Here is a 14,658-nt window from a genome sequence, read left to right as displayed (position 1 = left end):
TTTTTCAGAATCCAGTTTTAATATTTTTGAATGAACAATTCAAGGCACATGAAAACATTTCCGTTCACTGTTACAAAGAAATTTTCAAGGGGGGGTCTTTAAAGAACAAATGCTACACAAAATCCATTTTTCTTTGTAAGTTAGAAATGACAAATCATGATCAAACATGTTCTGCCAAAATTAAAAAAGGAAAAAAAAAACTGAGGTATCATAACAACATCTGTCTGTCTGGAAGAAAAAGCCCTTTATTAGAAGATTTATATTAGTATCTCATTGTGTCATGGCTTGATTTCCTAATGGGTACACCGACTGGTTTGTCGGGAAATAAAAAAAAAAAAGACAAAATGCTTTTAAGAGTCGCGTTCCATTGTTTTTATCTGATAAAAGTCAAATAATGAAAGGTATTATTATTTACAAAAGGATTATTTCATACTTACAAATTGGAGCTTTTGTCGGTTGTATGCCGTTTTGTAATATTTCTCATCAAATTTGCTCTTAACAGACATTAAATATATTTATAGGATTTGCTCTAATATACCGAATATTTATTTAAACTTCAAGAGTTTGGGGGGGGCACATGCAAGATATTTTTTATTATTTTTTTTTCCAGAGTGGATTCGGAAAGGAACAATATTGTACAAAATAATAATAATTACAGTTTTATCAAAAAGCACTTTTTTGTAGCACCTTGAGTGTTTTGTGATTCTGCACAAAAGCACCTCTGTGGTTGTATTCAGAGCAGCGCCTGGAGCATCCAGAGAGGGAGGCGTGGTGGGAGGGGGGAGGACGAGGGAGGATGGGGCTCGGGGTGAGTGGGTCCTCTCTCTGCTGCTGAAAGCGCGCTACTGTCCGCCACGGCATCAAATGTCCTTTTCCTGATGTCACTCCCATTACTAACTTAAAGTCATGTGATTCTGGCCCTACAAGGGCGAGGAGTAGTTTCCCCTGGTCAGCGCTTTTATGACAGGGCCCGGGGGTGGGTGGGGTGGGGGACGCTCCTTCTCCTCGTGTGGATCTTCTTGGCAACAAAAGAAAACACAGGTTTTTGCTTTGCGCGGGGAGAAGGCATAAAGGTTGTCAGATCTCAGCATGTGGGTGTTAATATATACCCTCTGACCCTGTCCTTCAGCGGGGAGTAGGGGTGTGTCTAGCCGAGGAAACAGACGGAGCCGACCTCGAAGCCAAACCTCTGGTTGGATTCCCCAAAGTCATTCAGCATGACGTCAATGATGGGCAACTGGTCGATGCGGGGAGTGTTGATCTCCATCACCGACTTTGAATAGCCCTGCTTGAGCTGCAAACAGAAAGGTAAGTGAACTTGTTATTAAATAACCCCCCTACTTAAAATCACATCTCATATTAAAAAGGAAATAAACCGGAAACGAGACCCAGCGCTCTCCGTGACCCTGAAGAAGCAGGTGGTCAGAAGAAACAGATGAACGGACATGTACCTGTGCATTTACAGTGATATTCAACATCTGGCCTGTCTCCAAGGAGCAGAGATCTAAACTGTAAAGGCTGGCACACGTTGGTGCTGAACCAATTAGCTGATTGGCTGACAACTAATAAATTATGATTTGAATATCATTTAAAATTATTTATCAACTAAAAAGTGTTTTTATTGTTTGTGTGTATGCAACACTTCCATTGGCTAAAACATTAATTGGATATACACCAATCAGGCATAACATTATGACCACCGTCCTAATACTGTGTAGGTCTCCCTTGTGCCTCCAAAACAAATGTGACTCATCAGAGAATGGACATGGGCCTTCTGAGGGTGTCCTGCGGTGTATGGCAACAAAATATTGTTAGTGGGGGGGGGGCTTTGGGTCCTATGGGTTGAGGGGAGGGGCCTCTGTGATTCTTGATCTGTTTGGGATCTAGTGAATTTGGAGGCCAGGTCAACACCTTGTGCTGTTCTTCATGTTTTTTTTAGTTGTTCCTGAACTGTTTTTGTGTGTGTGGCTGCATCATGCTGGGGATGGCTGCTGCCATATGGGGTGGAGGTGGGTGCCTGGTCTGGTCTAGGTGGGTGCTAGATGTCCAAGTAGTGCCCACACGAATGCCAGGTCCAAAAGTTTCCCAGCAGAACATTCAATTGTCACAAGATGGTCAATTTTATTCACTTCTCCTGTCAGTGGTTTTAATGTTGTGGCTGATCGGTGTATAATTAAACAGAAACAGAAAAAATCTTCAGCCGTTACAAATAAACAGACAAAGTCACATTCACGTGGGATGAGAATTTTAGTTTCATCTGTGGTGCTGCTACGTAGATTTCCTATATTTAGATTGGCTGATGTTTCAAGCATTTCCTAGCAACCAACTTACACTTAATTGATTCATTATAAGCTCAGACATTCTTTATATTGGTAAAGTTAATCACTGAACAGGCAATTAGTCGTGGTACTTATCACAAAAGAATGTGAATCATGGACAGCGGTTGAGGCCCAATAACGTCAGTTCATTTAAATGCTCCCCTACTAACTACTGACCTCGCACTTGATCGTACTCCTGCTATTCTGCCCGGTTTAAATAGCACCTAAAGATATTTCTCTACAACGCCCTACATATTCGGGAGGATTAATGGGATCTCAGGGGATTTAAAAGAAAAAGTTTAATTGCAAAAGTTAGAAAATGAGCGTTTACCGAGCAGCCGTCACTCAGCGGCTTGATGAAGGGATTATTGTCGTAAGACATTTCCTCATCGTTGGAGCCCAGGAAGCGCAGCGCCTTGTCATAGTTGTCAGCCTTGGCGTCGTACCAGGCCACGGACTGGTGGCAAATGTAGGTGAAGTTCTGCCGTGCCGAGGAGCTCAGCAGCTTCAGGAAGGTCATCTGCACCGCGTTGATGGAGTTTTCTGCCACGTCAACGTAGTTCAACTGGGGACAGGTGGAGAGGAACGGTAAATGGAGGGGGCAGGAGGGAGGAGGGAGGAGGAGATAAAAAAACTAAGCTAAATATTTTAGTAAGGGAACGAGGGAAGAGAGCAAAACTGGTGAGAAAAGAGTGGGAAAAAAAAGATAAAATTGAGAAAGGAACCATGTCGAGCATACAGGAGGGACATGCATGAAAGAGGAAAGAGGAAAGGGAAAGGATGGAGGGAAAGAGTCACTGTAAATGAAACTAAATGATGAAGGAGCAAAAAAGAAAAAATAGAAAGGAAGGGAAAGCTTACTGGGAGGTAATGGAAAAGAAAATGAGAAGCTGCGTGGATTGACTCACAATTTTGCCACGTTTAAATTCACTGAACCAGGAACCTGGAGCCTCCTTGGGCCAATTGGATATTCTAGCCTACAAAAAAAAAAAAAAACACATTCAATTAGTGAATAACCCACTGATGGAAGATCATTTGTAATTTGGTGCAATACGGTGGCTTTAAATGACCGTAATGGTCTGAGTGTGTGTATCACCAGGTGTTAACATGGCAGAATACTCACTCCTGTGGATTTCTTATCTGGGTAGATGCATGTTTCTCCACCTGCCGTGAAGTTACAGTATACTTTGATGGAGTCTCCAATGCAGCCCTGGTTTGGATCAATCCAGTATTCACCTGAGACAGAAACAGAGCCGTGAGACACATGAAGAGCAGCTCCGGAAAAGGTTCCACTTCCTCAGCGTCCACCTCTTCACATCACGCCTGAACAAGATGATGTCAAAAACTGCTGATGCTATGATAAACACTGTCTCCATCGCACCATCTGGGAAGTCCGGCTGGCTGAGGTGCAGGTCGTTGCAGGTCCTGGCAGGGTTGTCTTGCGTGCCCATGGGGAACTTCATGCGCTCGATGTCCTGTTTGAGGTTGTTGAGAGACCCGAAGACGTCCTCCATCCCCTCCATGCCCACGCCGTCTACGCCGTAGTCGGCCAGCGCCTCGTCTCCTTGCATCTCAGCGTGACGCCTGCTCTTGCCAGACTGCTGCATGGGCAGTGGCTGGATGATGTCGCCAGGTGGGCCCTGCAGCGCAGAGGGTTAAAGGTCAAGAACGTCTATGCTTCTTCTTTCACAAAAGATCTACGAATCATAATAATTTAAACTGAATGACAATAAGCAGGCAATTTACGGGTGGTCCGGGTGGCCCGATCAGTCCAGTGTCTCCCTTCTGACCGGCTGAACCCTAAAAGAAAACAAGGTATTTCAGAATGAGCCCACGTTTATCAAAAATATGACTGTTAGTGAATGAACGCAAAGGAAGAAAAGTAACTTACAGTCGAGCCCTTCGATCCCTTTTGTCCTTGAGTCCCCTGATAACAAACGAGACAGCATTAAGACACCGAGACGACCAGCCGTGACGTAAAAGATGGAGGTTTTGTCGACAAGAAGTGCAACTTACGGGAATTCCAGGAGGACCAGGAGGGCCAAGAGGACCTGAAGGACCTCCGAGACCCTAAAAGCACACGACAGATTAATCACAATGCTTCAAACCAAACCTGGGCTCCACAAAAACAAACTATTCAATATGACAGAATACTTACGGAATCACCTTTGCCACCTGAAAGACCCTGAGGTCCAGGCAGACCTCTGTCTCCCTTCTCTCCAGGTTCACCAGGAGGTCCGATCAGACCGATCAGACCCGGATGACCCTGCGCACAAACAACGGAAAGTGAGGAAAAAGAAACTCTTGGAGGAAAACAACATTTGTACTCGTTACGTGTTTGACAAAAAGGTCATTTTTGCATCTAATAAAGTTTAATTTTCATTTATCACTTGCAGAAAACGAAGGGCATTTTTTAAAAGTGGAACAAATGTGCAAATCTAGCAGCAAGTTAATGTACGACGCCCGCCCAGACGGGCCCAGTGCTTTCTTATTTCTGCCTATAAATAATTAGGGTATTTATTGTGGTCAACATATTTAACAATGGTGGCCTGTCTCGGCTCCTGCTGCTGGAGTGAGTTATGACCATCTGCTCCTGAGTGCTGCATGCTGGCATTAAACCAATGACCATTACAAAGACGATATTATTGGACTTATACAAATTCATTCGCCGCATTAAATCGCTGCGTGAAAAACTCCTCGCAGCAGAGCACTCTTCATCCGGCCGGGAGGAGCGGAACAAAACAAAGAGATAGAAGGAATAGGCCCGAGATGTTTGCTTACTTTGGAGGCTTTCGATAAGGCGCATAGGCAGATATGAGAAATACACAATAAAGCAATTTCAGATTAGCATCGCAATAATATCTTGCCTTCTCTCCCTTGTATCCAGAGTCACCTTTCATTCCAGGAAGTCCGGGAGGTCCCTGCGGAGGGAAAATCAGATTTGTCAAAAATACTGACAGTGAAATGAATGCATTTCATTTTACGGTGATACCACAGTCCTCTGCAAGAATGCAGACTATCCCGTGTAATTCTATTAAAGACACCACACCAAAACATTTGTCTCTCAACAGGCCAATTCACAAATCATTTCATAGTTAAAAAGCATGCAACATTAAGACCGGAGAACTGGAGAGGACTGGATCTGCAGTATCATTCAGCACAGCAGATTTTTTTGGATCTATACAATCAGAGCTCATGCAGCAGACTTGGAGCGAGATGTCTTACAATAGGACCAGGTGGACCATCTTGACCGGAAGCACCGGGGAGTCCTTGCTCACCCTGAACGTAAAGAGAAAAACAAATATGATGCGATCATGTGCAGTAATTATACCACCCACTGAAGCGTGGCTATAAAGTGGAACATGTGGCATAAAACTCACGACGGCGCCGGGGATTCCGCGCAGACCTTCGGCACCGGCTTTTCCGGCGGGACCCTGAGGTCCGACGGGTCCCGTTTTCCCAACAGGTCCCTCTGCTCCAGCTTCTCCCTGTAACACAAAAGGACGTTAGCAAGAAAAATTGATGCTTAAATGGATCACGTGTATCCTCAAGGCCTGAACAACTGGTCTTTGTATACTGTGTGCACAAATCAATATCTACAGTATGTGCAGCAGAAACCCAACAGTGTACATTAGCTTGCAATACAGATAAAATCCTATGGTCCGTGCACCAGGTCCTTATGATTCAAGTTAAATACACCTCTGCAGCAGTGAAAGCCACCCTTACCCGACTTAATAATTAAAGTAATCCTGCCTCTGAAAGTCCCACCGTTGGACACTGCGCAATATTTTGCACCGCTAAAGCTCAGAGTGGAAAGGATTTGAGGATATGCGACATCCAAACAGATCAAATGTGTGATCAAATGTTCCCGCATCTCGTCTATTGTCTCTGAGCAGGAACAGCATACTTTTCATGTATTGCAGTTCCAGAGATGTCGTATTGACTAGGATGACAGGAGGAGGGGGATTAAATTGTTCTGACAACCAATTAGGCCTAGATTTGACACTTTGGGCTTTGTCTTGTCTCCATCAAATCAACTCTAATCTTTTACCTCGATGTGGATAGAATGTGCGCTTTGTATGTGCGTGTGTGTGTGTGTCATGGCGCAGAAGGGGAATGAAAGATGAACAAGGACAAAGAACAAAAGAGAGAGCGAGGCTACGTCTGTGTCTGTCATGGTTTTTGTCCGGGCATTCCTTTTATCCACCTGATCTGGAGACAAACTATTTCTTTAAGGTTTACAAAGAGTATTCTGCTTTGATGCTCTTTGTGAAAACACTAGAAGAGCGTATGGATTTTAACAAAGAAATAATATCGGTTGATAGCCTCGGAAAAAAGAATCCCGCTTCTTTTTCTACTTTATTTATCTGTTAACATTTCATTTAAACATGCGATGACACATTTTTTTTGGTCACTAGGGGGCAGCAGAAACAAGTTGTAAACATAACAATAGCGTATCATCTTTTAATCTGACAAACTTTGTTAGCCAAAATTAGCTTACTACACAAACCATAGTTGTAGAGCAGCAACAGCGTTTGCGTTTGAGGCTACCTAGCGACTCTTTTAGCTCAGTTTTTGGTCTCTACCGACTTCTGCCTGTGACTCGTAGCTGTTTTAAATTTCACAATCTCTATCTGCTATTTGGGTGCTAAAAGGGTGGAGGTGGGCTTTTAGAGTGTTTTCAATTAAATTAGATGATTCCTGTGATTAAATATCACACTGAGGAGTGATGGTAAACTAATGCGGTAAAATCATAGGACAAAGATATTTAATAAAACTCCCTATGAGTTTGAGTATAGCCAAGTTAGATTAAACTTTGTCATTACACATGTACAGGTACAGAGCGACGAAATGCAGTTTAGCATCTAACCAGAAGTGCAATAGGCAGTAAGTGCACCTGGCATAAATAGTGTGGTGTACAAGCTGTGAGGTACAGGTTGTTTTTACAGCATATGGACAATATTTACTGATGAAAACCTACGTACAGATGAGAAGTCAATAGCATTTTATAAAATCAGAAGTTATTTGAACATACCTTGGATCCCTTTTCTCCTTGTCTTCCCTCCTGACCTGCTCGTCCAACAGGTCCCTAAGAAAAACAACAATTGTGAACACAATTAGGATTTCTAATGCGACTACCTGACGTTACATTTCCTAATTCACTCAACTCCAACGTGTCATAAATTTCCCAGAAACCTTTTTCAAATAAACACAGAGGAGATGATGCTCCTCTAAAAGTCGCCTTATCCAGCATTCGCCAGTTTTTCATGTAATTATTCAGCAGAGGCATGCTCTGACCTTGAAAGAGAGAGGGCTACGCAGGGCCAGGAAACATCGATGCAAGCAAATTGTCCTACATTCCAAACATACCGAGATAAAAACGCATCAGCATTTTCACCAAACAGCCTCTGGTCAAAACCTCGTAAAGTGGACTGACATTTGCCATTAGAAACCATAATCAAATAGACCAAACAAAAGCCACCGGCCTCCAATGTAGGTTATGAGCCCTGGCAACTGTGTATGTGCATTAGTGTTGAATGTGTGTGTGTATGCAAGCATGCATGCGTGTGTGTGTGTGCACTCGTGCGTGCCCGTGTGCTAATGTAGTCAAGCAGGCCACATGCATCAATGAGCACCAAACCTGAGTCAATTTCGAGGAGATATTGGGAAAGAGACTACCCCAGAATTACCTCGGTGAGAGATGAAAAATCATATCGCAGGGTCCATTAATATGGACATGGAACTGGGGTCTAATTTGTTCTGTAGCCTCTGTCACCTGCACACCACCCCTCGGAATACAAATTCCGGGGGATAAAAAGTGCTTTCCATAGCAGCGTATTTTTTAAAATGTATGATCAACCATCCGAGTCCCCACATTTCAGCTCAAGCCACCTAACCGCATTGGAAATATGCAAATTAATGTGCCTATAATGCTTAACAAACAACATTTCTGGGAGTGAAGCACCAACCACAGGTAGACATTATCATCTCAGATAAAGCTACAGTATCTACACGGCGATCATTTCCTCCCCAACAACAACCTGCAGGACGGTATGGTATCTTCACGCAGGCGGTGCGGTAAAAATGATAAGCTTGAGGATTTAATGTATTTCAGAAACATCAGACCCTTTTTTTAAGTCCTGCAGTCAAAATACTGCTCATGAGAAAGTACAGAAAAATTATCTGCCAAATACACTTTAAGTACCAAACGTAGTGTCTGGCAGAAAAATGTCCCAACATTTAATATACTGGACAATGTTAAATGTGTAGTATTTTACTAAGGTAGCTCCTGGATGTTGGTTTATTAGTTTCTTAATTAATACAGATAAACTAAGAGCAGCTCTCCATTACAGTATCAAGCCAATTTGAAACTTCCATCTCCAAATGCTTTTCTGTGGCTACAGTTAGCTTGAAACCAGTGGTTCCCAATCTAGGGGGCAGTGCACTCCATGTGGTCACAACATAACATTTGGAGGATCATGAGTTGATTACTGGGAAGGAAAAAGAAACTACTAAATGTTGTCTAATTTTTTTATTTTTTTTTTGGCAGCGTATTTCTGTCTCTCTGAATATGCTTTTAACCTTTCAGTCAGTTTAGAGGAAAATCTGTCCTTGGTTTCGAGCTTGTGCGTCACCAACTGCATAAGCCAATTTTGCAGGTAGTTTAAACTCATTTCCTAGAAAATTATTTAAAAATGCCCATGATTCATCCTGCACCCGGGGGAGTACACTAAATTCGTGTGCAACGAAACACATTGTCAAATTATCATGTCCCTCCCTCCCGCATCTCTCCTCCACTACTAGCAGCACTTGCCAGCTTTGGCTTTCGGCTTAGCGTGCACAATCGGTGCTCCTCGAGCCAATTCAGCTGACTAATCGGAGCAGACTGGGGTTTTCGGGAAGGTGCGCCCTACCCTTGTTTGGATGTTCTTTACAGAGAACACGTAAACACGCTGAGGCAAAAACCCTCAGCGTGGCGACTTTAACAGCAAAGTCACGGAAGTCAGAAATATGATGCGTGGCTGCAACAAGACACTGCTGGTGACAAACCAAAAAGGTCCAGAAACACTGGTTTAATCTCTTACAATTATTAATATTGATAGGCAAATAAAGTTTCCAAGTAAAATCTTAATCTAAAAATCACTGTTTCATTTTTAAATGTATTTATATGGAAGGATAAGGTAACTAAAATGGAAAAAAAAGTGATGTGTAAAAACCATAGACTGTATATAAATATGAACAACACTTTGCCATTCCCTTGCATTGGCTGATGCTATTTTCCTGAGAATACGGGTAGTAGCATCTTGCAACTTTGGAGCCAGAGTCTGCGCAGTGCGGTCTGAGAGGATAAGCCACACGAAGCCGCAAAATCGATGACCCAACCACACTTCCTCCAGACTCACTCCCGTTTTCATTTCATTAATGCTACACTCTGCTCTGCCTCCACCAGTTACAAGGAAATGTTGGATTATACACTGTACTTATTTTTATTTATTTATTTATTTTTTTAACAACTGTCACAGCCCCACGGGACTGCTTTACGGAGTGGTTGGCATGGCAACTGGTGGTCGCCATTCCATTATGTCACATCCTGTTTCTACAGTGTCAAACAACTAAGTAAAAGAAAACGTATCCAAAAAATTGACACTTGAACATGCATCAACATTAAATTAACTACCTAAAATGACAGAAACCATCCTTGAAAAAAAAAATTATTTGACCTGTATTTTAGTGTTTTAGTTTGACCCAAGTCCCATCCACTAACATGGAGGAGGCGGAGCTTATGACCTATAGTGCAGCCTGCCACCAGGGGGAGCTCTACTTGCTTTGGCTTCACTTTAGAAGAGCAGTTCTGCTGTCCATCTTTATATAGTCCATAGTGAAAACCTAAAAGAATTTTCTAATGTACACTGCTTACACTACTTGTAATGTACTTTCCTCAAGACCTTATTCATGATACCAAGCACTAACTCACAGTTTATCACCCCTGCACACTGAAGAATTAAGAGAGTTGTATATGTACTACGTTCTTTAGCTGCATTCATACACAGACATGGCAGCAGCGATGGTTGATACTGAGCAACATCTTTGCTAAACTAAAACAAAAGGCAATGAATTGTCTTTCTCTCAACACTGTGCCAGCCTTTCATACGGCACATTAATGAGGTGCTTTATTGTTAACCGTAAAACATTATTACTGTAGTTGGAAGGCATCATAAAAACCCCACGATAGCGAAATGAAATAATCTCTGTTCAAGTATGATGTGACACGGAGGGCACTGAGTGCCAGGAATTACAGTGACGAGTTAATTTCCTAACATCAACAGCAGCAGCAGCAGTAGTCCCACTGCTTTGACATCACCACCACTGAAACTTACAACATGTCAGTATTCTCTTACGGGAACATATCCGCAATTACAGGTTAATCTAGACACCCGGTTTGGCTAACAGAGCGAATTTCATGGCAAACACGCGGAGATAAATTCCAAATCTGAGGATACGATCATAAATATGTATCAGCCTACAGTGGGTAATAAAGTAGTAGGGGCATGGTAAGAGCACGGCGGATCTAAAAATAGACAACGCCTCGAGAGCTGAACAGGAGTATCATCTCATGCATCATTTTGGAAATGTACTCACCCTTTTGCCCGGAGGTCCTGGGACTCCAGCTTCACCAGATGGACCTGGAGGGCCCTAAAGTAGAGTGGATGGAACACTTATCACCCCTTTGTGAAAATGGAGAGCTGTTACATAATGAGATATCTCTAAATTTGTAGAAAGTGATATCCATTTTCACAGGATAGATATGAAACAACAAGTTTTTTTGGTCTCTTTCAGACTACCTTTACTGCATCGTTGCAATAAGCCTTATACATTTTTCAAATTGCACAGCAGGCTGCATGCATCATGTTGGACTTACAGGTTGTCCAGCCTCTCCATCATCTCCTTTGTCACCGGGTAAGCCATCAAGACCCTTAACAAAAAAAAAAACACAAATGAGCCAGACATGTTGGGAATTATTATGGAAGAATCACTGATGTCATGAAGCTGTTTTTTGTTGCTTTCGAGTTCATTATGACTATTATCAATATTTACTCACACTCACAAATATAATTAGTGAGATGCATATTCATTAAACTGTATAATAACCTAACCGTGAAGCCTTTGACTGAGGGATAAATGCAGCACTTACACCAGCACCGGGCTCACCAGGGGGACCAGGGTCTCCTGGGAAGCCGACAGGACCCTGCAGACAAACAGAGACATTGAGAAGACTGAGCTTGGCTCGCATATTTGACATCGTGTCAACAACAGCCCTGGCAGCCGACAGCCCGACTGAGAAATATGACACGATGGCGCTGTCACTGACTGCGCTAATAATGCATCAGTCATTTGCTGTGCGAGTGTTTCAGTGCTGCTGACGTACAGGGTTACCCTTGGAACCGTCGTCGCCAGACGGTCCTCGGGCACCGGCAGGTCCGGCAGCTCCTGGAGGGCCGGTTTCTCCCTTCTCACCGGTCTCTCCTCTAGGACCCTGAGGAAAAAACGCACCACAGTCTTGTCACCATGAAGGCCGCATTGGGGTCATCCACGCCACTGTGACAATAGGATGCTAAATGAGGCACGAGACAAACGTGTTATCAAATCTGTCACTCCAGCTGGCATCAGTAAATGCACCATGAAAGGGAGAAAACAGCAATGAAAACTGAGCTTTAAATGTACGTTTTAGACAATCCGCTGCAGAGTTTAAAATGAAATTCAGATTTCTACCCACTAAATTACAGCACTAAATAGTCCAGCACCATTTTTCGCTCTAGTGAGAGCAGAAACGGTGTCTTAAAGCCTTGGCTATGACTGAGAGCAGCAGCCGCGGCATAATTACAAGCCCAGAATCATTAGCTGGCCCATTAGAGCTGAGCGCTTCCCTAGTCAATGCCAGCACGGCACCTTTAAAATTGACCTGAATGTGACGTGCAACACCGGGTCTATCTGTCGCTCTAAACAGATACGAGACGGCAGATGGGTGCGTCAATACAACCTGATGGAGTCTGACTCAAGGAGGGGAAGCGGCTCACACCCATAACTAAAGTGCTGCTCTTGTACAAGCAATGGCTACGGCTCAGCCTGGATCGATGATATTCAAGATCAGGATGCCTACTGTGAATATCTTATCCTCATTTATAATCTAGCAAAGTAAAACTACAGACCCTTTAGCAGGCAAACACAGGGTGTTATATTAAGAAGAGATTTTGTGTATATTCATGTGGATTGATGGAAGTGATGCGAATATAAATTAATTACCCAACAATGCTCTAATAACAGCGTGGTATAGGAGGCTGGATTCATGACACCAGCAACAGCGGAGGAGTCCAAATATGGCTGAGCTAATTATCTGCTGAAAAGCCCTCCGGCTGCTTGCATTTCTGTGCTTAGAACCTACAGTAATCTGAGGTAAAATACTCAGAAGCAGAACAGCCCCCACAGCTGAACTGTCAGATAATAAACACACCGTAATTAGCTGCGCACACGGATAGTTATAGGTAGATCGCTCAACTCGTCGCAAATATTTGGAGGAACACAGATTGTCAGTTTGCTTTTCATTCGTTTTAACCGCATGTATGTGGTCAATTCCTTTGTGCACGCTATTCAGAGCTGTTACATAATAAGATATCATGATGATAATTTACTCACTCCGATACCAGGCTCTCCAGGGGGTCCCGGGTTGCCAGCTTCACCGTTTTCTCCCTGGACGAGTGAAAATGTGAATTAATGTGTGAAACTGACACAACCCAGTGTTATCAGCTGACTAATTAGTGCTTCAGCTGCCAACTCTGTGTTTTTTGGCGTTAAAGAAGCCAAACAATTAACTTATTTCGAGGTAAAACTAGACAGGGTCAGTCAAAGTCAGTCAAAAATCATTAGACATATTCGGTTCTTACCTTCTCGCCAACGCCTCCCATCGCACCTATACCTCCAGGAGGACCTTGTGCACCCTACGGATAAATCACACACAAGTTACAGGGAGAGAATCATTTGAAAGAAGTGCATTTTTGACGCACGTTTTAAAACGCAGGCCAGAAACAGAGAAGAGAGAAAGCAAAGGGAAAACTTACATCGGATCCGCTGTTACCCTGGGGACCTCTGGGGCCAGGAGGACCAGGTGGACCCTGTCGGAAAGAGAGGACATTTACTGTGGTGTCGCGTGAGTTTCTGTCAGATTTGTGCTCTGGCTTGCACTTGTCAACAATGTGTGACAACCGGTTAACTGACTACTCACTGCTTCTTGGCACTGACTTTGCTAAGATGTAAGATTGGGATAATGCTGAGTTCAGTTGCAAAGACACATACATTACTTTTTTTGTTCTGACTATTGAACTCCCTTTACCAGCCTTTACCGAGACTGGGAAAATATTAGAAAAACATGCACCACAGAAGCAGTTTGCATCAATCAGTGCATCGTCCACTGGCGGAAACATCTGCCATGTAGCTGGCTGGAGCCACCAGCCAATACTTCACATCAATCAGCCCATTTCACCGGGCCGTGCGTGAAAACAATGTGAATCGCTGTCATAGACGAAAAGTAAAAGCTGCACTCACCATTGCCCCGACGTCTCCGTTCTCTCCCTTCTCACCAGGAGGGCCGGGCAAACCCTGCGAAGAGCACAAATATTCTTCACAACACAGAAAAAAAAAACAAAGGTCATGTGAGGCAGCGCCTGAGACAATTAGAAAATCCACTGACGGGAGCATAAATATATTTTTTGCTGCTCATTAACAGGTCCTTTCAGACGATGTGTATTGAATAGTGGGTCTTTAGGATGCAATGTGATGGAGAATGCATTAATATAAGCAGAACCTCTGAGTGTAAACACACAATTAGTCAAAAAGGACACCTATTGTAATTAAAGGGTATGGGAGGCTTGGGTATAATCAGCCTGTGTAAATTGCAGGGTGGAAACTCCATCCATCTACGTCCACGGGAAAGTGGAAACAAAGGGGACGGAGCAGGCGGCGCATATTATCCGGCGTCGGGATTCAATCATGCCTGACTAAAACAGTTTGAATGCACCTTGGGAAGGTGCATCTGCAACAGAAATGAAGAAGCGCTCACTTTCTGTTGTAGCCTATTGTCCGCGTGCATAATTGCAGTTATTATGTGTTGTGTTAGTTTAACTCCAGTGATGGAGCGTGCATAATCAATAGGTGGGCGGAAAGCGCCGGTAATGATAAGTTACTGTAAAAACAAAGTGACGGGGGTATCGATCATCGCGGCAACATATGTGTAGTTTCAGCCCATTTTCGTTGATTTACTGTACCTCCGCAATGACAGAGAAGGCTA

At 43.4% G+C, this 14,658-nt stretch overlaps 1 protein-coding gene across 5 annotated transcripts in view; it reads right to left on the bottom strand.

The window, feature by feature from the left end:
- The window catches only part of LOC311489502 (collagen alpha-1(XI) chain-like), an 80,219-nt gene continuing 65,561 nt past the window's right edge, over window positions 1-14,658 (bottom strand). The window contains exons 47-68 of one of the 5 annotated variants that reach the window (XM_084546612.1): window positions 13,917-13,970; window positions 13,433-13,486; window positions 13,259-13,312; window positions 13,011-13,064; window positions 11,746-11,853; window positions 11,512-11,565; window positions 11,239-11,292; window positions 10,959-11,012; window positions 7,354-7,407; window positions 5,699-5,806; window positions 5,544-5,597; window positions 5,186-5,239; window positions 4,477-4,584; window positions 4,335-4,388; window positions 4,210-4,245; window positions 4,065-4,118; window positions 3,700-3,958; window positions 3,442-3,554; window positions 3,227-3,295; window positions 2,650-2,883; window positions 1,110-1,294; window positions 1-1,018 (exon numbers count right to left, since the gene is read on the bottom strand). In XM_084546612.1, the coding sequence (XP_084402738.1) occupies window positions 1,148-1,294; window positions 2,650-2,883; window positions 3,227-3,295; window positions 3,442-3,554; window positions 3,700-3,958; window positions 4,065-4,118; window positions 4,210-4,245; window positions 4,335-4,388; window positions 4,477-4,584; window positions 5,186-5,239; window positions 5,544-5,597; window positions 5,699-5,806; window positions 7,354-7,407; window positions 10,959-11,012; window positions 11,239-11,292; window positions 11,512-11,565; window positions 11,746-11,853; window positions 13,011-13,064; window positions 13,259-13,312; window positions 13,433-13,486; window positions 13,917-13,970 (1,830 nt within the window). In that variant the 3' untranslated portion in view covers window positions 1-1,018; window positions 1,110-1,147. Of the gene's footprint in view, window positions 1,295-2,649; window positions 2,884-3,226; window positions 3,296-3,441; window positions 3,555-3,699; window positions 3,959-4,064; window positions 4,119-4,209; window positions 4,246-4,334; window positions 4,389-4,476; window positions 4,585-5,185; window positions 5,240-5,543; window positions 5,598-5,698; window positions 5,807-7,353; window positions 7,408-10,958; window positions 11,013-11,238; window positions 11,293-11,511; window positions 11,566-11,745; window positions 11,854-13,010; window positions 13,065-13,258; window positions 13,313-13,432; window positions 13,487-13,916; window positions 13,971-14,658 lie in introns of all 5 variants that reach the window. The other 4 variants (XM_084546611.1, XM_084546613.1, XM_084546614.1 and 1 more) reach the window with 4 other exon arrangements.

The sequence above is a fragment of the Chelon labrosus genome (genome assembly GCF_963514085.1).
Source record: "Chelon labrosus genome assembly, chromosome: 6".
NCBI lineage: Eukaryota > Metazoa > Chordata > Actinopteri > Mugiliformes > Mugilidae > Chelon > Chelon labrosus.
The sequence above is the reverse complement of the archived record's forward strand: the minus strand, read 5'-3'. Positions and strand labels throughout refer to the sequence as shown.